This window comes from Podarcis vaucheri (assembly GCF_965113315.1).
Source record: "Podarcis vaucheri genome assembly, chromosome: 8".
NCBI classification, from domain to species: domain Eukaryota; kingdom Metazoa; phylum Chordata; class Lepidosauria; order Squamata; family Lacertidae; genus Podarcis; species Podarcis vaucheri.
The window spans coordinates 59,890,428-59,916,501 of record NC_138766.1 but is presented as its reverse complement, the minus strand read 5'-3'; the positions used below and the strand labels follow the sequence as shown (position 1 = coordinate 59,916,501).

At 38.8% G+C, this 26,074-nt stretch overlaps 1 protein-coding gene across 2 annotated transcripts in view; it reads left to right on the top strand.

Annotated features, from left to right (window-relative positions):
- The window catches only part of ARFGEF1 (ARF guanine nucleotide exchange factor 1), a 69,529-nt gene that overhangs the window by 19,954 nt on the left and 23,501 nt on the right, over positions 1 to 26,074 (top strand). The window contains exons 2-17 of one of the 2 annotated variants that reach the window (XM_082233723.1): positions 3,985 to 4,015; positions 6,342 to 6,498; positions 7,184 to 7,330; positions 8,456 to 8,635; positions 8,962 to 9,238; positions 9,567 to 9,680; positions 11,386 to 11,561; positions 12,232 to 12,365; positions 17,873 to 18,107; positions 20,597 to 20,699; positions 20,836 to 20,975; positions 21,082 to 21,190; positions 22,931 to 23,132; positions 24,057 to 24,168; positions 25,650 to 25,855; positions 25,935 to 26,019. In XM_082233723.1, the coding sequence (XP_082089849.1) occupies positions 3,985 to 4,015; positions 6,342 to 6,498; positions 7,184 to 7,330; positions 8,456 to 8,635; positions 8,962 to 9,238; positions 9,567 to 9,680; positions 11,386 to 11,561; positions 12,232 to 12,365; positions 17,873 to 18,107; positions 20,597 to 20,699; positions 20,836 to 20,975; positions 21,082 to 21,190; positions 22,931 to 23,132; positions 24,057 to 24,168; positions 25,650 to 25,855; positions 25,935 to 26,019 (2,408 nt within the window). The remainder of the gene's footprint in view (positions 1 to 3,984; positions 4,016 to 6,341; positions 6,499 to 7,183; positions 7,331 to 8,455; positions 8,636 to 8,961; positions 9,239 to 9,566; positions 9,681 to 11,385; positions 11,562 to 12,231; positions 12,366 to 17,872; positions 18,108 to 20,596; positions 20,700 to 20,835; positions 20,976 to 21,081; positions 21,191 to 22,930; positions 23,133 to 24,056; positions 24,169 to 25,649; positions 25,856 to 25,934; positions 26,020 to 26,074) is intronic. The other variant, XM_082233724.1, reaches the window with a different exon arrangement.

Genomic DNA, 26,074 nt, shown 5'->3' with positions numbered 1-26,074 from the left:
GGACAGTACGTAACCTGAGGTTCCACTGTGAAGCCAAAGTTCCATTTAGTCCAGCATCCTGGTCTTGCCAGTGGGCAGCTAGATGCCTATTGGAAGTCCACAAGCAGGATCTGAGTGCAACAGTGCTGTCTCCATTTGTGATGCCAAGCAACTAGTATTCAGAGACATACTGCCTCAGATAAAACACAGTCATCATGACTAGTAGGCATTGATGACCTTGTCATCTTTGAATTTGTCTGGTATTATGAGGTAATATTATGTGTTCTTGTCAAATTTTCAAGGTATTTTCTAACCATAGAGTTGAAACATTTTGAGTTGGATGGGACTACAAGGGTCGTCTAGCCCAACCCCCTGCAATGCTGGAATTATCACATGGTTGATTATCACATGGTTATGCTTTCTGGTTGATGTGTCACTGCCAAGTTTATGCCATGATGTGTCTGAGCACAGAGAATCCAGAAGTAGTTCTGCAAGGACTTCTTTGTTTTTTCAAACACACTGCCATTCATTCTCATTGATTCTGTTCAGTATTCCTCACAAGCAGATGAATGCCACTGTTAAGACTGGGGCTGGGATCTCTAGAATTCTGAATAAGTTTGGATTAAAATCAGGTATTTTGGAGTGTACTCATGCAGCCATTTCCACATTGATGTGAAGACAGTGTTGGCTCCATTAGAAGAGTTGAGCAATCCCTTTCTAGAAGACACTGAAGAGCCACTAGTTCACAAAGAATTTCACAATGCAAAAAACATGGTAAAGATAAACACATTTGACTGTGATGTTGGACTATTATAGTTAAGGAAGTTTTGGCAAATGAAATATTTTGACTAGCTGAAGAAATGGTCAGTTTGATCTCAAAGGACTGTACTTTTGGTTCTTGAACATTGGGGGGGGGGGAGTTGCTTTCTTACAAAAAGAATGGAGTGCTACTTTGAAGTGTGACCTAAATCCATTTGAAGACTTGTTGCTAGTTGATTATTAGTTGCAAATGGGAGATCTTGAATACTTCTTCAGACAGAAAAAGCATAGCTGGTTGTCATCTGGTATGAAGTCTGGCCTAGCTTGTGTGCCTCTGTTTTTGCATAAACAGATAAACATTTTTCCTGACATTAGTTGATTATTTTACCTTGGTCAGTGTATTCAATGTGGATAATGCTTAAAATTTCTTAAGTATGCTGGATTTAATTTCCTGTCAAATTATTTGATACCATGCAACACAAAGTCTATTTATATCGGTGTGTCTATTCTGAGTAAGGCATAGCTGAATATTACCACCCCATGTGAATAATAAAATGTAAGAGAAGAGAGACACATGTGGGAAATACACTGTGGCACCCTTGCCCACAGCTGCCCACCAGCTGGCAGACCTTCTTGAGAACTGATGAAAATAACTGATCTGTTCAACTTCCTTGCAGAAATTATGATAAAACGTAGATATGGCAAGCTATTGATCAGCATGTATGAAGAGCTCATAATTTCTTTTCAAAATGACTGTTGCTGGATGTAAAAGTGAGCTGTGGATGAATACTCCATTATCCTATGAGTTGAGCTATGGCTTGAAATGGCACAGGCACACAAAATACTGTTCTCTTGGCTAGACAAGGGCAGAATATCAGGCTTCTAGTATCTATACCAAGGTGGCTAATCCGGAGGCTAAATGGCACCTGCCGATTGCAGGGGCCACTGCTATAGACTACTATTCTCTTCCGTTCATTCTCAGAGAAAGTTCTAATGCTGGGGTGCTCATAGTCCTAAGTAGCTTGCTAGGCTAGAGTCCCTGCCATCTGTACAGGAGTTCCAGTTAACAAGCTCTGATACGGCTGACTTTTTAAACTACGTTTGACTGTAGTTTTGAAAGGATTTATTCTGTGTCAAATTCATTTACATCACTGTCATCATTTCCATCAGGTGAACCAGGCCATAAAGTATGATTGGTTTTTGTGATGGAAGCTTATTAAAGATCTAAGAAATTTGACATTTAATTGAAGAACAAATCTGGGCCTTTGTCTTATTGTGTTCTCCGTCTGCATTCCCTTGGCAGTTAATCATATAATGCTCCTGAGCATGAAATTAACAGTAAAAATGACATAGCTGATGTTCCATCTTTGGAAATGGGGGGAATTCTGAAAGTAAATTCTGAAACTTGGAATATTTTTAGAGTAGAGGATCTTTGTGCTTTGAGAATTGCATTTTAAAATGGTTTATGTAAACCATACTACTACTAGAATTTTGGGCTGTCTGTGTATAAAGTACAAAGAGGACTGAATCTCTAGGGTTCTTTAAAAACAAAAGGGTTGATTTGTTAGGAGGTTTAATTCAGAGATTTCCCACGAGCAGAATTCTGCTCGTGGAATGTCCTGCAAGAGAAAGTGGTAATATTTGCTGAACCCTCCTACCCCCATGCCCTCTGAAAGGTTTTTTAGATGGTTATTGGGCCTTCTGGAACAGAAGGCATGGTGAATTGGGTTCTACAGAGGGAAGAAAAAAATCAGCTAAAAATTCTCAGCCCCTTCCTTGAGTGGGAACCTTAGCTGGATCAGAGCACTTTTCATAAACAGAAAGGGCATGTCTGGATCCAACCCACAGGAAGGATTATTTGCAAATTTTGCATTTGAGCAGTGGTGTCCAAACTTTTTTCAAGGAGGGCCAGATTTGATTAAGTGAAGGGCTGACCAAAGAGCCAACCAAAGTTGTTGACCTTTGCAGGAAATAAACTGCTACAGGGGCAGGATTAAACCAACCAGCAGGCCGGATTAGGCCCCTGCAACGGACTTTGGACATGCCTGAGATAAAGCATAACTTATTTGTCATAAAACAAGAGTGAGGAAGCTTTCTCAAATAGAGGGGTTGCGTTCTCACCTGGGCAGCCTTCCAGGGACTGCTTGCCATTGATGGGCAGGGCCAGAAATAAAATGAGCGAAGGACCAAAAGTGAATTTTACCAATGTACAGCAGGCTAATTTCTGCACACACTCACCACTATCCACCCTTCAGACAACCATCAGGCGTTACCCGAGGTTCAAGGACACATACCAGCCAGGCGAAAACACTCAGTGGTATGAAATAGGTCTGGTGAGAGGAGTGGCCTGGGGAAAATCCCAAGGGCAAGATAGAAAAGAGGTCTGAAGAGCTGCAGTTTTCCCCAGGCCTGAAGTATATATATTTATAAAAGTATATATTTATTAAAAAATTAGAAGAAAAATAGAAATATTTGGCAATTTGAACAGCTATTTTGGTGGCACGGTTGGGGGAGTTTTCTATTATAATCTAGGAAGTCTACATAAAATTCAGCTATAATTCCAAAGAAATTGGCAATAAACCGATGTTCATGCCTGTTATGAATAAATGTTCTATTGTGAATATATTTTCTAGCTAGCCTGTTGTGAATAGATTAAAATTACTTCAAACTTCCCAGTATAATGTCTGCTTATGGCAATGGTGAGATCTGTATGGGGTGTGTTTATACACATGTGTGTCGCTATTTGTCCATGTTGTTGTGTAGTGCAGTATAAATTACATAATTTCAGACTGGAAAACAGTTGTGCCTGGAGGGTTGGGAGAGAAGTCTTGCCTACTTATTCACCTTCTGAACAAGATTTCTTAAGGATTTTTTTCTTTCAAAAGCACATAATACAAATTGTTTTACATCTTGTCCATGAATGTTTATGGGTTTTCAGGGTTCAGTCTACATTTGATGCTTGCTTGTAAGCAGGAAAACATTCTTTTTCAGTTTATCTTGAGACATATTCATAATTTAATTTTAAATTGTGATTGAAGTGGGCTGAATCATACTGTGGTATATGCATGTGTGTATATAGTAATGTAATCCTAATGTGTTCTTTGGCAGTTGAGCAGCACTGGAAATGTAGAACGATATTTATAAATGTTTATAAATTTTAGTTTAATGTAATTTAATGTTAGTTTATTTAGGTTAGTGTTGCTGTAATGTTTGTAAAACAGGTTTTTATTTCCTTTTTTTCTCCAGAGGAAATAAAAGCAGAAACTGGAAAACAAAGGTACTTTTTTCTTTATTAATCATGATTAATTGCTCTGAAAATACATTTAGCATCATTTGTACAGAGATGAAGTCAGTTGTCATTGTACCTTTGGGGGGGGGAGTTTTATGAACTATAGTAGGACCTCGGTTTACGAACTTAATCCGTTCCAGAAGTCCGTTCTTAAACTGAAACTGTTCTTAAACCGAGGTGCACTTTCCCTAATGAGGCCTCCCGCCATCGGTGCCTTTCCACCGTTCGGATCCCGTTCTTAGACAGAGACAAAATCCTCAAACCAGGACACTATTTCTGGTTTAGCGGAGATTGTAAACCAAATCGTTCTTAAACTGGACTGTTCTTAAACCGAGGTACCACTGTATATGTTTTGTCACTAAGTTACCATGCCTAGAGTGTATGACGTTCACTGCATACTTGCTGTAACTTGAAGAAATTAAAAACTTTTTCTTGTAGCGTACAAATTAATTTTCAGAGCACTTTCTTGCTAATCACTCTGACTTCAGTTTACACTTGGAAAACGTGTAAAGTATGTCAGCATGTTGTTAAGAATAATTAAGAGTATTAGCATCCTTTGTGAGAAACAGGTTTTTCATGCTTTGTTAGACATTTCATGGCTTCAGAACAGTTTTGAGATGGAAAACCTGGTCTCATCACATTTGTCCTTCTGACACAGGACCTCCCTATAGGCACCCAGTATGAAGGGAACTTTGTAGCTCTTTCAAATTTTAGAAAGCAAGCAAGCCCTAAACAAGGGTTACTTTTCAGATGGAGATTGGATTAAAACTTTAATTGCAAGTCTATAAAACAGTCTTCCCAATCCCCTGCAAATGAAACATGGTAAAGGAGCACATATAAAGGGAAACGGCAAAGAACTAAAAAGATACTCATGTCACAAGGTTCTAAAGCATGAAGGTACAAAATGAAATCCTTACCCAAATGTTAGCAAGCATAGCAATTAAGGAAACAATTTTTAAACCGCAAAGTAACATTCGATATAAACACACAGGATGTATAAACTGAACCAAAATGCCTCCTAGCAGTGGTCCAGAGGCAGTATATAATGATGATCTAACAGGTATAACAGTGAAATATGTAGTTAGAAAACCAAACTGGATACGTTCCAACCCATATAGGTATTCCTTACTGTAAAATGACAGCAGTGTTAATATATAGCCTCTCTTTCCAAGCTTGTTAAAGAACAGTATGTACAGGAACAGAGTGAAGACACATGCTATAGCAGTATTTACAATACCACTAATGCCATACCATGGTATTTACAAATACCATATCACAAGTCGGATTATTGGTTACCATAGAAAGGAACTACACCCCTACTAATATTGAAAAAAAGTGCTTCAAATCCATAAATTGAAGTTGTTAATGAGGGAGTGGGGTGCCACCTTAATACGGAATTGATAAATTTCACCCAAAAATTGCAGAAAAAGCATGAAAGCTTACATCCAGCGTCATGTGAACTTCTCCTTCCTTTCTCCCCCCCCCCAATGTGCTCCAGAGGGTTGGGAAACCCCCACAGTGCATTTAGAGGATCATGGGGTTTATAGGAGAGAGGGGAAGTCTCATTGCACAATTAAGTGGATGGATATCCTAAGTTAGGTACTGAAATAGTCTTGCAATATATATGTTTGTTCTTAGGAGGGATGCAAAAGCCTTCCATCAATAAAAGATAGTTGGATTTTGTATGCAAAATCCAACCTTACCTGTCATGAAATCATTACTTAAATACTGAAAAGCGGTTAGTCCTAATTTACTGGAGGGCAATCATCAGTGTCTCGGATCATGATAAAATGAATTGGAAAAAACCAACTGGATGCCGTTACATGTTCCTGCACAAGTAAATGATGGTACACATCTTTTTAAATCCTAGCTCTTAAGAAACATCAGTTTATATGTAACCCTTTACTTTATCCATATTGAGGTGCCTGTTATTCATATGGAGGACAAAACCTGTTCCATATCTAAACAAACATGCACAAAATCTATTTCACATCCAAGCCAGCGTGCACAACCAGCCAATCAGTTAGCTGACTCCAACTAATACATATTTTCTTTGAAAGCCTGCTAAAATCCATAACCTGTTGCTGTGTTCATTGCAAATTGTTACATTTGTCTTGACTTCATAGCAGACTGTTGCTAATGTCTGTCTTTATTTCGGTTCAGTTTTAATTGGTAAGATGAATTTTTGACTGTTAAAAGAGAAAAACTGAACTTACATCAAATATGTGGTGGTCAACTGTAGATGTGTCTATGTTCATATTAAATTGTTTTGCTGTTAACTCAACTGCCATTCTAATTGGATCTTTCTATTCAGTCCTCCTCATGGAGAAGCGAAGGCTGGTTCAAGCACTCTTCCACCTGTGAAATCAAAAACAAGCTTTATTGAGGCAGACAAGTACTTCTTACCTTTTGAATTGGCATGCCAATCCAAGTGTCCAAGAATTGTTAGTACGTCATTGGATTGTTTGCAGGTCTGTATTGAATTATATGCCATTAACTTTTTTTCTTAAATCTGTGGTTTCCTTTTATAAAGGAAGGAAATATAGTTGTTTCCCTAGATTATATTTTTAATTGCTAACACAGTACAACTAGTGAGGTTTAAGTTGTTTCATAAAATTTCAGCATAGAGAAATTGTTATTGCCTTGCTAAGAATCTTTATTAGGAAACAGTTGGACTGCTCACTAGCCTGGTTCAGATGTCATGGTTGATCTATTGTTTAGTCGTGGGGAATGTGCTATTGACGTCTTGTGTTTCCTCCTTCCTTTACACACCAATGTGCTTCCCTACTTCTTTGTTTGGGCCAACAGTAGTTTTTCTACTATGTTTTAATAAAACTGAAATAATGAACCGACTTCAAACTAGAGTTTCTGGTTGTCATTTGGAGACAAACTATATGCAGTGGTAACCATTACTTGCCCTAGTTGTAATGCCACAGTTAAAGACAGTCACTGTAAACTGCACTAGTGATGGAGTGCACCACTGCCTTGCTAGTTCCCGCTTGGATCTGTTTTCCCTCTCATCTCAAGTGTATCCCAGGATTTTAAGAAATCTAATACTCTGCAATGTTACTGTCAATGAGAATTAACCTGCATGGTGCAAAATATAATAATGTGTTAAGCTGGCTTGTTCAGTTGTACTTTTGCTTTACTCCCCAGAAACTTATAGCTTATGGACATTTAACTGGCAGTGCTCCAGATAGTACAGCGCCTGGGAAAAAATTGATTGATAGAATTATTGAAACAATATGTGGCTGCTTTCAAGGTCCTCAGACAGACGAGGGGGTTCAGCTACAAATTATAAAGGTAATCTGATGTCAACTGATCATTAGCTCTCATTAGAGTTTGCTGTTGAAATGAGTTCTATGCCCAAGACAGTGACCTGCAATTCAAGCATGTTGAACAAGAGCTGAACCTGAAAACATGTAATAGTTTGTTTAATCAGTTAGTACCTTAATTGGACAAGAATATTCATTCAGTGTTGCTTATCAGTTTCACAAAAACATTTTACGGTTAACAGAAATAGAATTGCTTTTTCAGGGCCCTATCTAATAGGTTTCAGAAAGGTGATTGGAATTGACAGCTACAACTAAGCAGTCATTTGGCTGGAATATGAGAGAATTAATTCCATGAATCCTTTTCCCTCCCCTCTCATCATGTAGTTGCTGTAATTAAAATTTATATCACTTATATGTTTAGAGTGAGGAACATCACACATAGACTCTAAAGACCTTTATAAAGTTGATAGTGGGTATTTGGGATTTACTGTGGAACTAATCTGTGCTCAGGAGCCAGGTGTCATCAGGAAGAAGGCTTGTTGACTGGAACCTTTCATTCCACATAGTAGCCTCTTTGAAATGAGTGCTAAAAGTGGGTTAGTAAATAAGAATTATTCTTGAACAATTTATGTCTGAAATGCACATTGAGTAGTTATGCAATGTTGAGTTGGAGGTTCGGTGTCTTGATTTACAAACTGAATTTTCCTTCCTTGTTCTGGGCATGGATTTTTCCAGTTTGCCTGAAACATGCAATTTAACATTTCAGGCACTCAGTTCTTCCATTAACTAGGTACATTGTCCTTATTCAATGGAAAGACAGAGATAAATGTTTAATGAATAAGATCATTAAATGCACAATCACACCATTGCTTAATTGCAGCAGTAAGGAGAAAATGATATGTGCGTGCTTCCTTGTGTACAAAGGTCCTATTTAAATGGTTATAGGAGCCATTGGCATAAGATCCATCTTCTTTAAATGCACTTAGCATGTGTGTCCTGGTCTTTATATATATGATGATGGTATGGCAGCAGTCTGGATTTGCTACTGTATCTTAAAACTGCACACTCAAAAAGCAGGGTACACATTAAGCATGATTAAATGAGGTGAGAGCCTCAGTATTTTCAATTGCTAACTTTATTTTTATATTTTTAGGCTCTACTCACAGCAGTAACTTCTCAGCACATAGAGATTCACGAAGGGACAGTTCTGCAAGCTGTAAGAACATGTTACAATATCTATCTTGCAAGCAAAAATCTCATAAATCAAACCACAGCCAAGGCTACTCTCACACAAATGCTGAATGTTATATTTGCACGTATGGAAAACCAAGCAGTAAGTATGTTTGCATTTCAAATTGATATTGATTTCAAATGCATATTTAAATTCTAGTATTCCTGTGCAACACTTGGATTGATTTGCCAGCTGTGTCCACGTTGTTTAATTTGAAATAATAGTCCAGTGAAAGACACACAATTTAGCTTGTACGAATTTCATGTATAGAATACAACTGAAGACCAGAAAAATTGAAAGAAGCCCTGAATTGTGCATCTTTTAATTTATGGATATTAACGTTTCATACTATCTGGTGTGTAGAGGAGCAGGCATGGTTGTTCTGATAGAAGAGATTTTCTTTAATACTTTATTTATTTATTTCATAGCTTCAAGAAGCCAAGCAAATGGAGAAAGAGAGACATCGGCAGCAGCACCATCTACAGCAGTCACCCTTAAGCCATCATGAGCCTGAATCACCTCAATTGAGACATATTTCAGAGCAGACTATTGATCAGCTCTCCCAGGACCATGAAGGGGACTTGGACCATCATGCAAATGATGTGGACAAAAGCCTTCAAGAAGACACAGAAGCAGAAAATGGATCTGATATTTTCAGTGCAGAAAATGAGCAGACTGAAGCTGACCAAGCAACAGCAGCAGAAAGTAATAATGGGTGTCTTTTTCTTGTCATAGTGGGGTGAAAGAGGGTATGAAGTCTTGAGAAATAATTACTACTTTTTCATTTAGCTAAAGTAACATGTAGATTGCTATCAGGTGGTGTTATAAAGTTCATTGATTCTTTACAAAGCTATGCTGTAGTCACAGTTGACATTCTACTTGTTTTCCAGTTAATTGCTATTAGCTCAGATTAAATAAATGCAACGAATAACTCACTTCTGTTTAAGAGCTATTTCTTTATAAAGTAATAAAACTGACTCAAATGGAATCCTGATATATTTTGAGTAATATATTTTCTGTTTTTATTTTGTAGCTCTGTCTAAAAATGATACAGGGCCATATGATGGAGAAAGCAATCAATATGAAGAAACGGCACAGGATATTGTACAAAGTATAGTCCAAGAAATGGTGAACATAGTAGTAGGAGGTACTATACTTACCTTTAAAGTGTATTGCTGAATTGAGAAGGGACTTGCAGGAACTTAGTAGAAGGAAGTAGTGGTAAAATTCCTTTGTATGTAGGGCAAGAAGTTGGGCTTTAAGTAAAATGATAATGTAGACTTGACCTTCACTTTAAAGGTTGTGCATTACTGAGGTCTAGTTCATATGTAAACAGTATCAGTCTTATTATGATTTATCAGAATGAGAACAAGTGGTGTACCTGTGCATGCTCTCCTGTTTCTCATACTCTAGTTGGTTTCACATGTTACAATACAGCAAACCAGCGCAAATGACGAATCGATAAGAGATTGCAGCTGTTTTGCTTCTCCTCGCTTGTTCTGCCTTTGTGCTGTGCTGAATCATGTATTGTCCATTCCCAGTCTCATGGGTTTACTTTCTCCAGACAAACTATGAAATGTAACCAATATTTGTCCTATAATTTATAGCTTGTGGTTTGGTAGGGCTGCACTGTAAGCCTTGGTACAGACAACACTTTAAGCCAAACCATGACTTAGCACAGTGCAGCAGCAAAATGACCATGGAGGAATAAAATGACCCTGATCTCCTCTCCAGGAGCCCACACATTTGCTCATTCATGTTAAACTATGGTTTGACTTAACTTTATGTGTGAACCAGGACACTGTAGTAGAATACTTTGCAAGGTTGTTTAAATAACAGTTTCCTATTACATACAAACTGGAAAACTATGGTTTAATCTCTCTTTACAAATGAGGATATGAAATCTGATTTCATAAAACCATGGTTTCTTACATCGAGATCATTACGTTTGAATTGAGCCTGAGAGATTTTGTCTTGCGGCTAATTATATCTTCCAGTCATTGTTGGTTCCTTAAACCTCTCTGTTATAGGACTTTGGCTTATTAAAGAAATTTAATCAGTGGAAATTGAAGAGTTAAATTACACTTTAATTTAGTCATATCTCAGTTGTTTCTACAGCATCACCTGTTTTTAGCTGCACTGGTGCTCATATTAGTAAGGCAAGCAGAAAAATGTTTTGGGGCAGTTGTGTTTCTGTTAAAGGGAAATTTCAAGTGATACTTGAGCTAATGAGTTGACCTAGTTTGAGTTATCAGGATTTGACAACTTATTTCTATATTTTTTTCACTCCTTCTGTGTGAGCTCTTCACAGCAGGTTTTCTTTCTCTCCAGAAAAACTTAATGAGATGTTTATTAGTTGTGACACTTTATTAAAATGTTTGATCAGAGCTGAGAAATTGCTATAAATTTTGGGGTTCTGGCCCTGTTTAGTGCTCATAACAAATAATGTATGTGTTACGGTCATAATTCAATAGACTAATATTATAAAACCCACATTAGCTCTAGGTAGCTCATTAAGCTAGTTTCCTGTAGTTACTGTCAGCAAAGCTGAACATTTGTTTTAATTCTTAGGTGCTAACATTAAACTCTTGATAGTTCTTTGTCCTGGTGAACATGATACTTTCTCAGCCAGGTGTTTTAATGTTGAAAATGTAATGTCTTTCCGATACTGATTTTATATAGTAGTATGGAACCAAGGCTATCTGTTGTCAGGCTGAAAATCTTCTGGTCTTGTATTTGACAATGTACATTAAAGACTTGACATTTTTATTCTGCCAATAATATTAATACACCATATTATCAATTCCTTTTAAATATTATGTTTTTTATTACATTGTTCTTTTATCCTGTAGATGTAGGACAAAGAACTGCTGAAAAGGTTATGATTGATGGACCAATGGGGACTTCAGAAGATGGAAGTGACAATGAAAACATCCAGGCAAATGGAATTCCAGGGACACCTATTTCTGTTGTTTATACACCATCTTTGCCTGATGACAGGTTGTCAGTCTCTTCCAATGACACTCAGGTATAGGCATGTTTGCTTAGTCTGAAACCCAGTACACCTTTTGAATATAATTATATCAGATTACAATTTAAATAGGGGGCCTTTTACAGAACATTGAAATGGTAAATGCTGTGTAAAGAGAGCTTGCAAAATTCTGTAATACAGATACTTTATGGCAAAGATTATTACTATGTCCTAGGCCAAGATTATGTGTGATATTGCAGTCAAATAAAATGCAGGAATAACCTTTGACTCTTGGATTTACAAGAGGATGAATATGATAGCTTTCATTTTTATAGTAATTTCAGTTGTATCAATTGGTAGCTAATCAATTTTTGTTTAAATTCACTCTCAAAGTCACTTCTGAGCTCTTTGAGTTTCTAAGAGTACATAACACAAAGGCAGATTTCTGATTTGCTGACTATAATTTTCCAGGCGCCAAAATGGTATATATCTGATCACTATCATTGAAGAATGTGGTGTAAATTGACTTTTTGAACCAATTCACTTCAGAAATGTTAGGCTTGTGATTTTTGAGCATGACAGCTGACTTTGAAAAGTACAGTAATAACTGCTGCGTTATTTGCTAGCAAATATTTTATCATATGCTTCTATCCCCAAGCTTGGTTTTTACTCCATACACACCTGCTTAATGCTAAATGGCTTATTAAAAACATGTTAATTTCTTTAGGAATCTGGAAATTCTTCAGGACCTACCCCTGGTGCTAAATTTTCCCACATCTTGCAAAAGGATGCCTTCCTAGTATTCAGGTCACTGTGTAAACTCTCTATGAAGCCTCTGTCTGATGGTCCACCTGATCCAAAGTAAGTTGAGATTCTTCTGCTATGAAATACTTAGATGATGTATATGCATCCGTAGCTGCACTTGCTCCTCCTGATGCACTTATCATGTGATGCAGTATCTAACACAAGATATTTAACAGTATCACTATCATTGAATCATAGAAAGCACATCTCGAATACGGTGCAACTGAATCAATGGAAATAAATGAAGCTTCTGGATAAATTATATTTGGAAACTTTGGGGTTTGGAAGTTCTGTTCCATGCACATGAAGTCCTCTCTGCAGTCAATTGGGTTTTATGAGGGTCTTGAATTGAGAGTAACTAAAAGTATCTTCATTTGGGCTACCAATCTTGTCTTCATGATTATGTTCCTTGTACCTCAGAATAGATACTACTGGGTAAACCCTTGTTTGAGAATAATAGAAGATGACAATTATTTAGATGACAAGCAGTTTTTCAGATGATACATTAATCACTAGTGCTAACATATAAAACGGAAATGGTGGTTTAAGAAATAATTGTTTTGGATTAGACCCAAAGAGGTGGGTTGAATCCTAGCATGTCCTTCCTGTCGTGGAATAGCCCCACAGGAGCCAGTCCTTCTCCTTTCGATCCAACACCCTGAATTATATGTTTATATAATTTATAGGCAGCCCAAATGGGCTGACTTCCATGGAAAATGTATTGGCAAATATTTGGTAAAAACTTAAAGTATATATGAAGTCTTTAAATTGATTTTGGCAATTTAACGGAAGTTTAAATTATTTACGCTGCAGGATATCACATGCAACATAACACTTCCATATTGGCATGTTAGTACTTAAGTGAGCTAAAAGGACACTGTACAAGTCTTTTTCAAATTTTATTTTAGACCAGCAATGTATAGAAATATTCCAGTATATATCCAATTTGATTTTCAGCTTTTCTCTGGCCTGTTAGGAATGCTTGCAAGCAACTTTTTTCCAGACTGTATGCTAAATTGCAATGTTTTGTGCAGTACACCTTTATTTTACCAGTCTCAGTTCCAGGTCAGCAGGATGTGTTGATGATTGAAGGCAAGCAGCAGCCTTTTGAGAGGTAGGGCTCCCATCATGCACTTCTGCTCCTGCCTTCATCAAGGTCAGCCAGTTACCATTAGCTCCTGGTTTCTTCATTCTTTGCCTTCTTTTACCTACCTTAATACTTTGATAGTATAGATAGCTTGGTTAGAGTTTTTCATTCCTTACCCATGTAAGTGCTCTGGGAGCTTTATTGGCTGAGGAGTGGGGTACAAATGCTATAAATAAATAAAGTATAATAAAATAGCCCAGTGTGGTTCCACCCATTTCTATCCTAGTTTCTGGGGACTTGCAGGATGGGAAGTCCATTGCCAGGATGTTTAGATCCAAGGTCAGTGGTCACCAGCAGAAGTGACAATGAACATCAACTGGCTGGAACTCAAGGCTGCTTATCTGACTCTCCAGCACTTCCCAAGCCATCTTCCCCTTCCTTATCTGAACAGACAACACAGTAGCCAAATGGAATATCAACAAGCAAGGCTCAACTCAACTCAACTCTGGGATCTCCAGAAGGAAACTGCTAATGAATTGGGCGGAAGTCAACATTCAGTTTCTCACTTCAGAGCACATCTCAGGCCTCCGACACATCCAGGTGGATTGGCTCAGCAGGAAGCTCAGAAGTTGGATCAGGTGAATATTTGGCTAGTTTAGATGTATTCAAGTCTCCAGGGCCAGATGAACTGCATCCAAGAGTATTAAAAGAACTGGCAGATGTGATCTCAGAACCACTGGCAGTCATCTTTGAGAATTCCTGGAGAACAGGCGAAGTCCCGGCAGACTGGAGGAGGGCAAATGTTGTCCCTATTTTCAAAAAGGGGAAAAGAGAGGACCCAAATAATTACCGCCCAGTCAGTCTGACATCAATAGCAGGGAAGATTCTGGAGCAGATCATTAAGCAAACAGTCTGTGAGCACCTAGAAAGGAATGCTGTGATCACCAATAGTCAGCATGGATTTCTGAAAAATAAGTCATGTCAGACTAACCTGATCTCGTTTTTTGACAGAATTACAAGCCTGGTAGATGAAGGGAACGCAGTGGATGTAGCCTACCTTGATTTCAGCAAGGCATTTGACAAGGTGCCCCATGATATTCTTGTAAAGAAGCTGGTAAAATGCGGTCTTGACTATGCTACCACTCAGTGGATTTGTAACTGGCTGACTGACCGAACCCAAAGGGTGCTCATCAATGGTTCCTCTTCATCCTGGAGAAGAGTGACTAGTGGGGTGCCACAGGGTTCTGTCTTGGGCCCGGTCTTATTCAACATCTTTATCAACGACTTGGATGATGGACTCAAGGGCATCCTGATCAAATTTGCAGATGACACCAAACTGGGAGGGGTGGCTAACACCCCAGAGGACAGGATCACACTTCAAAACGACCTTGACAGATTTGAGAACTGGGCAAAAACAAACAAGATGAATTTTAACAGGGAGAAATGTAAAGTATTGCACTTGGGCAAAAAAAATGAGAGGCACAAATACAAGATGGGTGACACCTGGCTTGAGAGCAGTACATGTGAAAAGGATCTAGGAGTCTTGGTTGACCACAAACTTGACATGAGCCAACAGTATGACGCGGCAGCTAAAAAAGCCAATGCAATTCTGGGCTGCATCAATAGGAGTATAGCATCTAGATCAAGGGAAGTAATAGTGCCACTGTATTCTGCTCTGGTCAGACCTCACCTGGAGTACTGTGTCCAGTTCTGGGCACCACAATTCAAGAAGGACACTGACAAACTGGAACGTGTCCAGAGGAGGGCAACCAAAATGGTCAAAGGCCTGGAAACGATGCCTTATGAGGAACGGCTAAGGGAGCTGGGCATGTTTAGCCTGGAGAAGAGGAGGTTAAGGGGTGATATGATAGCCACGTTCAAATATATAAAAGGATGTCACATATAGGAGGGAGAAAGGTTGTTTTCTGCTGCTCCGGAGAATGGATCCAAACTACAAGAAAGAAGATTCCACCTAAACATTAGGAAGAACTTCCTGACAGTAAGAGCTGTTCGACAGTGGAATTTGCTGCCAAGGAGTGTGGTGGAGTCTCCTACTTTGGAGGTCTTTAAGCAGAGGCTTGACAACCATATGTCAGGAGTGCTCTGATGGTGTTTCCTGCTTGGCAGGGGGTTGGACTCGATGGCCCTTGTGGTCTCTTCCAACTCTATGATTCTATGATTCTGTGATTCTAGGTGGAGTGGCAGCTGAATTTACAAATATTCCAGCTCATCCAGTATATTTTCAGCCAGTGCCAAGTCTACCTCTTCACCTGAGAAAGAAATAATCAGCTCTCTTGCTACTTCACCAGGTTTCACACTCTGAAAGAAGAAGCCTGGGGTGCTCATCTTGCCCTGGCTTCAGGGACTAGGCATTTCCCCCAACACCTGTTTTGCCACAAGTCCCATGCAAGACCAAGGAAGAAAAGATCAGAGTAATTCTTGTTGCACCATTTTGGCCACCCTGACCTTGGTTTCACAAAATCCTGCATCTCTACATCTCCCCCCCCCCCATTTTTACTACACAGTCAGCTGACTGTGGAATTTGAATGGGAACGTTTTACAAAAAGAAAGCTCTTGTCAGCAATGATAGACATTTTTCTTTATTCCAGAAGACCTGCTGTAATATGCATCTACCAAGCCACCTGGAAGGCTTTCCTCCTGTCATACTCCACCAAGCTTGACATTTCCACCATTCTGGAATTTCTCCAAGAAGGCCTACAAAAAGGTCTGAAAGTTAATAATCTGAAACATCAGGCAGCAGCGATCGCCTCAGTTCTTTCAAAGTTACGCTCCCCTCCCCTCTCCTCTTACTCCTTACTAAAATGCTTCCTCAGAGGTGCTCCACTAATTTGTCCCCCCACTATTGACAGATACCCTTTATGGAATCTACACAGGGTCCATTTTGCCCTACAATGCCCCCCTTTGAACTTCTCAGATGTTTCTCTCCAAATCCTGTCTCTCAAATTGGTTTTCCTCATTGCTATTGCCTCTGCCCACAGAGTCTCCAAATTAAACATGCTCTCTATCACTAAACATCTCTGTATTTTCCACGAGAACAGAGTAGTTCTCAGGCCTGATCCCTACTTTCTGCCTAAAGTCTCCTCTTGTTTCCACCTTCAACAGGAGATCGTTTTACCAACCTTTTGCCCATCCGTGGTATACGCCAAGGAAAGGGCCTGGCACTCACTAGATGTGTGTAGAGCCCTAAGGTCAATATAGCCAGAACTGAAGCTACACAGACAATCCAAGAGCATATTTGTCTCCATCCATCTCCCACTCCCTGGGGAATAAGGTGTCAACAACCACTCTTTACAGATACATCAAGGCATGTATAGTGCTAGCATACAAAGCCCAAAAAATCTATGTTCCTCATCATATCACAGCCCACTCCACTAGGTCTGCAGCCACTTTGGCCACCTTTCCCTCTCACACTCCTTCAGGAGATTTGCCGCACAGCCACCTGGGCCATGCCTTAGCATTTTACCAGACAATACTGCTTGGAGACATACACCTCACCTGAGGCAGTGTTCGGTCAGAGGGTCCTGCAGCAGGTGCTCCTCCCTAGCTCCTGCAGCTGTAGCTATTGCACATCCCATCCTGCTAACCTGTAACTGGAAATGGAGAAAAGTACAGCTTCACTCACCTGAAATGTAGTTTTCCATTACCAGTGATAGGTCAGCAGGCCCCACCTTAGGTAGTGGGCTGCAGGAGTCTTTTTTCCTTTCTATCATTTCATTATACCGTTCAAGTTGGTTGTGGTTTTTGTTAGGAGGAGGTAGGTTTTCCCTTCTTTATGACTCCTGCTTTCTTGAGCTTGGTGAGTCCTTGAACTGCATGATGGGAGCCCTGGCTCCTGAAAAGTTGCTTCCTGCCTTTGATCAGGGGGAGGAGCCACCAACCAATCCTGCTGACCTGGAACTAGGAATGGGAAACTACATTTCAGGTGAGTGCAACTGTAGTATTGGGTTCCCCCCACCCCACAAAAAAAGTACTGGACACAACTGATATGTAAATCTCCCATGCCATCAAAGGGAACAAAATTTATCCTTATCTTGTGCCTATGATTTAGAAATAAAAAGGGCTCTCCCCTTCTCCCCCTCTCAGTGCACAAAGAGGGGGAAAATATTTAGGAAAGCTGACATGAGTTTTTTGAGAATTGACAGGCTAGCATTTAGAACATTGTAACTGCTCCATAAAGGTCAAGGTGCTGTTCATAGCAATGAAAGTGATTAAACTACTGTTCCTGATTGGTGTATTGTGCCTGGGGTGTATGAAATACACAGTGTGCTCTACTGTAAACACTTACTTTCAGTAAATCATTGTGTAATGGTAGTTGTCTAATACATTAAGTGGTTGGTTTATATTTTATATAATTGCCCAGGATTTTCTAAAAATGGCTTAGAGACATTCTTAGTCGTTTTTATAAAGAGAAATATCTCCCACGAATTGTTCAAATAACTGCAATTATTCCTTCTAGGTCTCATGAATTGCGGTCAAAGATCCTTTCATTGCAGTTGCTGCTGTCTATTCTGCAAAATGCAGGACCTGTTTTCAGGACAAATGAAATGTTTATCAATGCTATTAAGCAGTATCTTTGTGTTGCACTGTCGAAAAACGGAGTCTCATCTGTTCCAGAAGTGTTTGAACTTTCGCTTTCTATATTCCTGACTCTACTTTCAAATTTTAAGACTCACCTGAAAATGCAAATTGAGGTAAGTTAACATCCAGCAATTTAAGCACCTTACTTGAAGTAATTCAGTATCCCTCTAGGCATCGCATACTGTTCAGTTAAAATTCATAAGGTTCATAAAATAACAATTTCGTTTTAGCCTCAAACTAACTTGACTTCGTTAGGTTTAATGATCACCTTGTTTTAAATAAACTCATATAAATTGAACCAAAACTGCTACTTATCAAGAGCAAAATTTACTGCAGCATTCAAAGAAAAGAATTGTAGATGTCATCCCTAAGCATTTTTTATTGCTGGCCTGAGTTTACTAACTAAGTAACTGTTAGTTGAGCATTTCATTTGCTACTGTATTATTGTCACCTGCCACTGCTCTCCTTGGTTTTACACATTATCTGTACCAAAATGTTGCTGTTTTAGTTTGTATTTCCGTTGTTTTTTCATGTTGTGTAATGTTTTTCTTATAAATCTTCAGTAAACATCTAGTTGGGGCAGTGGGGTGAGGGGAGAGAATAGAATTGTACCCTCATGCAGATGTTCAGATAGCAAAGTAGGGAATCAGGATCATCCATCCCCCACTCCATCTCCACCTGTCATTAATGTGTTGGACTTCAAGTTTGTGTGGCTTCACTTATGGACCCTTGACATAGTTAATCCCTTATCAGCATGATCTTTGCAGCCCAGATACTGGAAGCAGGGCCTGTATAGTGTGTGTGTGTGTGTGTGTGTGTGTGAAGGCCTCTATGCAAATTTGAAATAGAACACATGTGGGCATGGGGATTGATTTATACTCCATTTTTCTTTTAAAATCGTAGCTAAAGCTGCTTACAATAAAAAAGAAGATAACATAATAAAACAAAGCAATAGAATAATACATCCATTAAAATACTGAACAGCTTTAATTGAAACTGATGCTTCAGTCAAACCAGCATAAAAGCATTGTCTTAGCTCTCACCTCTAATTAGCACCAAAAGTACCTGAGAAATATAGGGTAAAACTCAATACATCATTTGACTCGAAAAGGTCATTGTAAAGCACCAAATTATTTTTTCATCATACAAATACTTCTTGCCAATTTATGAAGCTCTTACCTAAAATGAATGAGTTTCTTCATGGTTCCTGAAATACTAATAGAAAACATACTAAATTAAAATATATAACTGTGTAAATGTAAATATAAGTGATTTGCATATTGAAATGACAGGCGCTGTACAGTTTATTACATTCTGCCTCCACCTTTGGAAGAAGGCAGGAAGTTATCGTTTTCCAGTGGTGAAGATGAGAGTTGGTGATGAGGATTTAATCTTGTGTGTGCTCTGCCTTCTGCTGTTCATCTCCTATTTGCTATGTGGCAACAGGGATGGATACTTGTTACAATTGTTTGTGATAAAGTTGCAGGCTGTTTTAATACTAGCCTTGTGTGTTGGTCTTCCCATTTCCTGTAGGCACTGTGTGCATATATAAAATATAGGAAATTTCCATTTAGATGTGTCTCTTTGGTTGAAAGCGGGTACCACTCTTAAGAAACTTTTCTCAAAACTTCTACTCAACCATGCTGATGAGATTTATTAAAAACAATAACCTGACATGTCATATTCTAACCCATATAGAGGCAAAATACTTAGCTGCTTAGACAAAAGAATCTAAAGAATTGTGAAGTTAGTTCTGTGACTCTCAAAAAGGGCTCTAAGAGTTGTGGGTTGTTTGACATGACATTGGGTTGAACTGGTCCCCCAAAAAGTTCAAAAACAACAATATGGGCTAGTCATAAGTAGCTCTTTGGCTTCCGGCCATGGGAAAGTGATGAACACTTTTTTTTATATAGCTGTATCAACAGGCTTCACACAACTGACTAATGTTTTGGAGGCAGAAGATTCTTAAGTATGTAGCTATTGCCGCTTATGCCCTAGGTTGGATATTAATTAGCCTGAAAGCTGTTGTCAGATGACAAAAGCATTGTATTCAATGATGTTCCTTTTCCAAATGAAAAAAGGCACTTTAAGAACCAGTTGAGATGTTCTCTTTCATGGTTTATGAATCCAAGAATGAGCATTGAATCCATGCACCATTTCCACGCTACCTACTTCTGCACGCTGCCTTCAGTGCACAGATCCTGGATTTCTTAAACCAGGGCTGTCTTTTTTTTCTGTTTTGCTTTTTTCAACTTTGCCTAGCAGGACATCCAAATGCAATTTAACGGAGCTGATAGAATAGTAATTGGAGTGAATGCAATTACTGTTAAAATCAGACTTTGTGACCTACAAGAACTCTCTATGAATCATTTCCCTTGAATTAAAATGGTCCTGTACAACACATGGCTACATATTGTCCTGATGAAGGGAATAACATATTTTTATTAGCATCGGTGCTAAATCTATATAGCAAGATTAATATATGAATTCTATATATGTTAAGCTTTGCATGGGCCAGATGTTGGATTATAACAGTTAATGAATGAAGTACAGGGTTTGGGAAATAAATGTAACTTCTTTCTGTCCATACCATTTTTCCTAGGTTTTCTTCAAAGAGATTTTTTTGTATATCTTAGAAACCTCTACTAGCTCCTTTGATCATAAATGGATGGTTATACAAACACTGACAAGGATATGCGCAGGTATTACTCCATTGGGCATACCTATTTGCTTTTCAAAGGTTTAGGGTCACATGTCTTGCTAGTTTTGAGGGGTTTTGTTGCTATGCCTATATGTTTACCTAGCAAAGCTTTTCAATGTATAATTTTGTTCCTGTTACAGATGCCCAGAGTGTAGTGGACATCTATGTAAACTATGATTGTGATTTGAATGCTGCAAACATATTTGAAAGACTAGTTAATGACCTGTCCAAGATTGCTCAAGGAAGAGGCAGCCAAGAACTTGGAATGACCAACATTCAGGTAAAAACTATGGCATATCTCAGTATGTTTCTAGTAGTAAAAAAAAATTTAAATTAACATTGAATATTACCTAAATCTTTTTGCAATTATATACAAATTATTGCAGGAGCTAAGCCTGAGAAAGAAGGGACTTGAATGCTTAGTCTCCATATTGAAGTGCATGGTGGAATGGAGTAAGGATCAGTATGTAAATCCCAACTCTCAAACAACCCTAGGTAAGCTGTTTTGACATTCTTATTCCTTAGTGATGTGTTGACCTGAAATGCACTGAAGTTGATTTTCCTGTTTGCTAAGTACAGCGCCTGCCCACCTAGCAGTTCGAAAGCACCCCCGGGTGCAAGTAGATAAATAGGTACCGCTTACCAGCGGGAAGGTAAACGGCGTTCCGTGTGCGGCTCTGGCTCGCCAGAGCAGCGATGTCACGCTGGCCACGTGACCCGGATGTGTCTCCGGACAGCGCTGGCCCCCGGCCTATAGATGTGAGATGGGCGCACAAACCCCAGAGTCTGTCAAGACTGGCCCGTTCGGGCAGGGGTACCTTTACCTTTTAAGTATGACAACTTGCCCTGCTCAGATATGTAAATTACTGCAGCTACAGGTATGACCGGGCTTTGCATGCATGTGTGAAGTCTGCAAATAATAGAGCATTGGATGCAGAGAGACACCCGCAGAGGAAATGCTGGTGTTGGCACTGTTCTACAAACTGTTACACAAGAGACTTCAAACAACCGCATTCTTACCCAAGCACATATTTTGAGACCTTGGGCAAGAGATCATGCAATACCCTGTGATGACAGAAGCACACAATTACCTCTCCTCACATTTTGTTAAGTTGGGAAAAGTTCTTCCATTTGCAGTAGTTTTCCCACAGCCACTTGCCAGACGGTTTCCTACATCCTTTACAGATATGTAAGCTGTTTTTATGTCATCATATAATGTGCTGCAAAGATTCACAATGTCTAGAATTGCAGCGTGCTTTGATCTTGTAAAGGGTTGTATCATTCGTTATAATAAATACATCTGTCAGGGTACAGTGGTACCTTGGTTCTCAAACTTTATCCGTTCTGGAAGTCCATTCCAAAACCAAAGCGTTCCAGAACCAAGGTGTGCTTTCCCACAGAAAGTAATGCAAAACGGATTAATCCAGAATTTTAAACAGCAATTTAACATGAATTTTACTATCTAATGAGACCATTGATCCATAAAATGAAAGCAATAATCAATGTACTGTACATAAAACAAATAAGACAGTATTGTAGATGATAAAAAAAAATCCTTACCTGCACTGATGTTGGTCATTGTTTGGATGGGGGGCTTTTATCCATTTCTGCAGTCACACAATCAGTCAGTCAGTCAGTAGCTGAACTGGGTTCCACACAGTCACAAAAACAAATTAACCAAAAAAGCCTCAAAAACAAAAACACAAAATAAATAGCAAAAACCAAAGCACCAAACTTAATCCGTTCTGGAGTCCGTTTGACTTCTGAAATGTTTGAAAACCAAGGCGCAGCTTTTGATTGGTGCAGGCGCCCCGGAAACAATAGCCGACAACCGCACCAGACATTTGGCTTCCAAAAAACATTCAAAAACCGGAACACTTACTTCCAGGTTTTAGACGTTAAGAACCAAGGCGTTTGAGTACCAAGGCGTTTGAGAACCAAGGTACCGCTGTATTATTTTAAATCTTTCAACTTTTTGTTATTATTATTCTATAAAATTAATTTTCTTCCAACTTTCAGATCTGATATTCTTGTTTAGGTTCATTTTCAAAAAAATAATAATGTTAATGTTATGACTCTCTGTCACATAGAACTAGTGACGTATATCTTACTAAATATTATTAATAACTAGACTTTGAATGTGATGATGGACAGTTAACAAATCAGCAACTTCTAAAAATGGAACAAACATCAACTAACTTGTAAAGATCATTTTCCTTTGCTATTCTTGTGCAGGACAAGAAAAACCCACAGAACAAGACAGCACTGAAACAAAACACCCTGAGACAATTAACCGATATGGCAGCTTAAATTCCTTAGACTCCACAGCTTCATCAGGAATTGGTAGCTATAGCACGCAGATGTCTGGTACTGACAATCCAGAGCAGTTTGAGGTTCTAAAGCAACAGAAGGAAATAATAGAACAAGGAATAGATTTGTAAGTTTATTTGTTTAACCCATAATGTAAATTGTCAGAATGCAGGGGAGTCTCCTGATACCATTTTCTTTCATCTACTACCTTTTACTTCCTTTGTAGAAAGAATATTGTAGCATCTATTTTTCAAAGTGCAAACTTCACTGGAACTGTACTTACAAACTTTGCGGACTACAGACTTACAGGCCAATTAATCAGATTTAAGTCTTAACTGCATTCAGTAAGACTTATATTCTAGGATGTGCACTTGGGATTTGAGCCTCAGTTTGACTCTGGTTTTCTTTTGGCCTTTTACCTCACAGTTACTAAGGTGTTACCCAATTACATCTATGCTGAAAGCTTTGGTAGTTTTTTTTTTCATTCCTTGCTTTCCTGAGCTACTGCTAGAAATGGAGTAGGATGTGAATGCAGTTGTTTAAAAAACAAAACTCAAAAGCCAGAAATGTGGACAAAGATCAGGTGGAAACAACAGTGATAATAGATATAAAGTCAAGGAGAAGTAGAATATTAATATTGCATAGGCATTTAGAAGGAATTTAGAATTTACTGTGATCTTATTCTTATGTATATTAAGAAGTAGTTATGAGGAACTGCGAGGTGGAAATATGACAGCCTGATGTTGAAATATATTATGATTTTTATATCCTTTCCCCTCTCTTGTCAGCTTCCCACCCCACAAAAATGCATTCAAATATGTTAACAGTATGGTAAATTGGAACTTCTCCTACTAATTTACTATTGCTTAGGGATGGGTTTCTTACTCTTCAAATTATGGCTCAGATGCAGAAGAAGCTTCTCTGGGTTTTGATTTTTAAATGGGTCTTGGGATGATTGTGGTGCCAAGTTGTGAATCCCCCTCAGCATGCAGATGTTTTTGCCTTTTATGTGCATTTTCAGTGATTAATGAACATGTGATTTAACATACAGGTTTAATAAGAAACCAAAGAGAGGAATTCAGTACCTGCAAGAGCAAGGTATGCTTGGTACTACTCCTGAAGATATTGCCCAGTTCTTGCATCAAGAAGAAAGATTAGACTCTGTAAGAAAAATGTTATTAATGTCCAATGTATTTCATATGCGATTTGCTTTGTAAATACAATTGCAGTAGTTTGAGCTAGACTCCAACTTATTCCAATCATAACTGTGTAATGGTAAAGAAGTGTTTATAGCTACACCCCAGAGAGTTCATTTAAGCACACCCAAGGGCCTCACATGTCCAGCAGGACTTGTGGCAAAACAAATTGAAGCAGCAGCAGCCCTTGTACCACTTTCCCCACTGTGAGCAAGAGACTACATTCTAAGAATAGTCCTACTGGCTGTCTGGAATATGTGTAGCTTGCACATAGCTTAGACCTGATTATGAATTTGTAATAGATGGATAAATAATCCCATTTCAAGCATCTTAAGAGTTTCATCACAAATAAATGGAAGGCTTTCTCATCTGTAGTGTGTTATCTAAAATAACTGCTCTCCCCTTTCTAAATAGCTGGTGGCAGTGGGGGAAAGACTGCCTTTACTGGCTTCAGCAAAGTAAAATTATCCCGGGTTTCCTTGGTGCAGCAGGATCATCCTTAAAAGGACAAATACAGTACCCATATTTATTTTTAATTTAAATGTGAATACGCTTCTGAAATCTAGAGCATCTTATAGGTCAAGATGAATGTGAAGATGATCTTCTGGGCATGTATGATCTTGGTTGATTAGAACTTCAAATTTCAGAGCTTGAATGATGCAGAATCTGTTATGGGCCAGAACCTAATTGTCTCAAATGCTGTGGGCAACAGTTCATAGAACTGGGGGTTGGGGGAGTGCAGTAAAATAATAATAATAATAATAATAATAATAATAATAATAATAATAATAATAATAATAATAAAAAATTTTATTTATATCCCGCCCTCCCCAGCCGAAGCCGGGCTCAGGGCGGCTAACATCAAATAATCCAACACTCTAAAAAACATTTCATTATAAAAATTAATTAAAATCAAATTGATGGCAACCGTTAAGCAAAATTCTGTGCAGATTGCCAGAGGAGGGAGTCAGGCTGCGCCCTGACCAAAGGCCTGGTGGAACAGCTCTGTCTTGCAGGCCCTGCGGAAAGATGTCAAGTCCCGCAGGGCCCTAGTCTCTTGTGACAGAGCGTTCCACCAGATTGGAGCCGCAGCCGAGAAAGCCCTGGCTCTAGTTGAGGCCAGCCTAACCTCTCTGTGGCCTGGGACCTGGAGGATACCATCCTAATGTGAGGTTGCTCTCTTGCTTACATTGGCAGTCAGCCAGTTTCTTGCCTTTTTTTAAATGGAAGGAAGGTGGTTTTCTTCCCCTATCAAGCACTTCATTGGAGCTAATAAACTTTCCTGTGCTGTAGTGTGGATTGCAATAATCAGCAACCAACAGAGCAATGTATTTTGGGTGTTTATTTTTTTAATATTTAAAAAAATGAAAAATGCAGTATGGCTGGATCACTTTCCATTTGGTTGTATACATGTTGACCTGACCTGGAATTAATTATTTTCATTTTAGACTCAAGTTGGGGAGTTCCTAGGAGACAATGATAAATTTAATAAGGAAGTTATGTATGCATATGTGGACCAGCATGACTTTTCAGCAAAGGATTTTGTTTCTGCTCTGCGCATGTTTTTGGAAGGCTTTCGTCTTCCGGGAGAAGCTCAGAAAATAGATAGATTGATGGAGAAATTTGCTGCCAGATACTTGGAGTGCAACCAAGGGTAAGTGGCTTTCTCTTGCCTTTGTCTAATCTATAGCTGGATAAAGGGGGAAATTGATTATATATATTTTTTGTTTCAGGCAAACCCTCTTTGCTAGTGCTGACACTGCTTATGTCTTGGCTTATTCAATTATCATGTTGACAACAGATCTCCATAGCCCGCAGGTACATTACTTAGAACCTATTAATTATAACTTGAATCTACAAAGTGACTCACTCA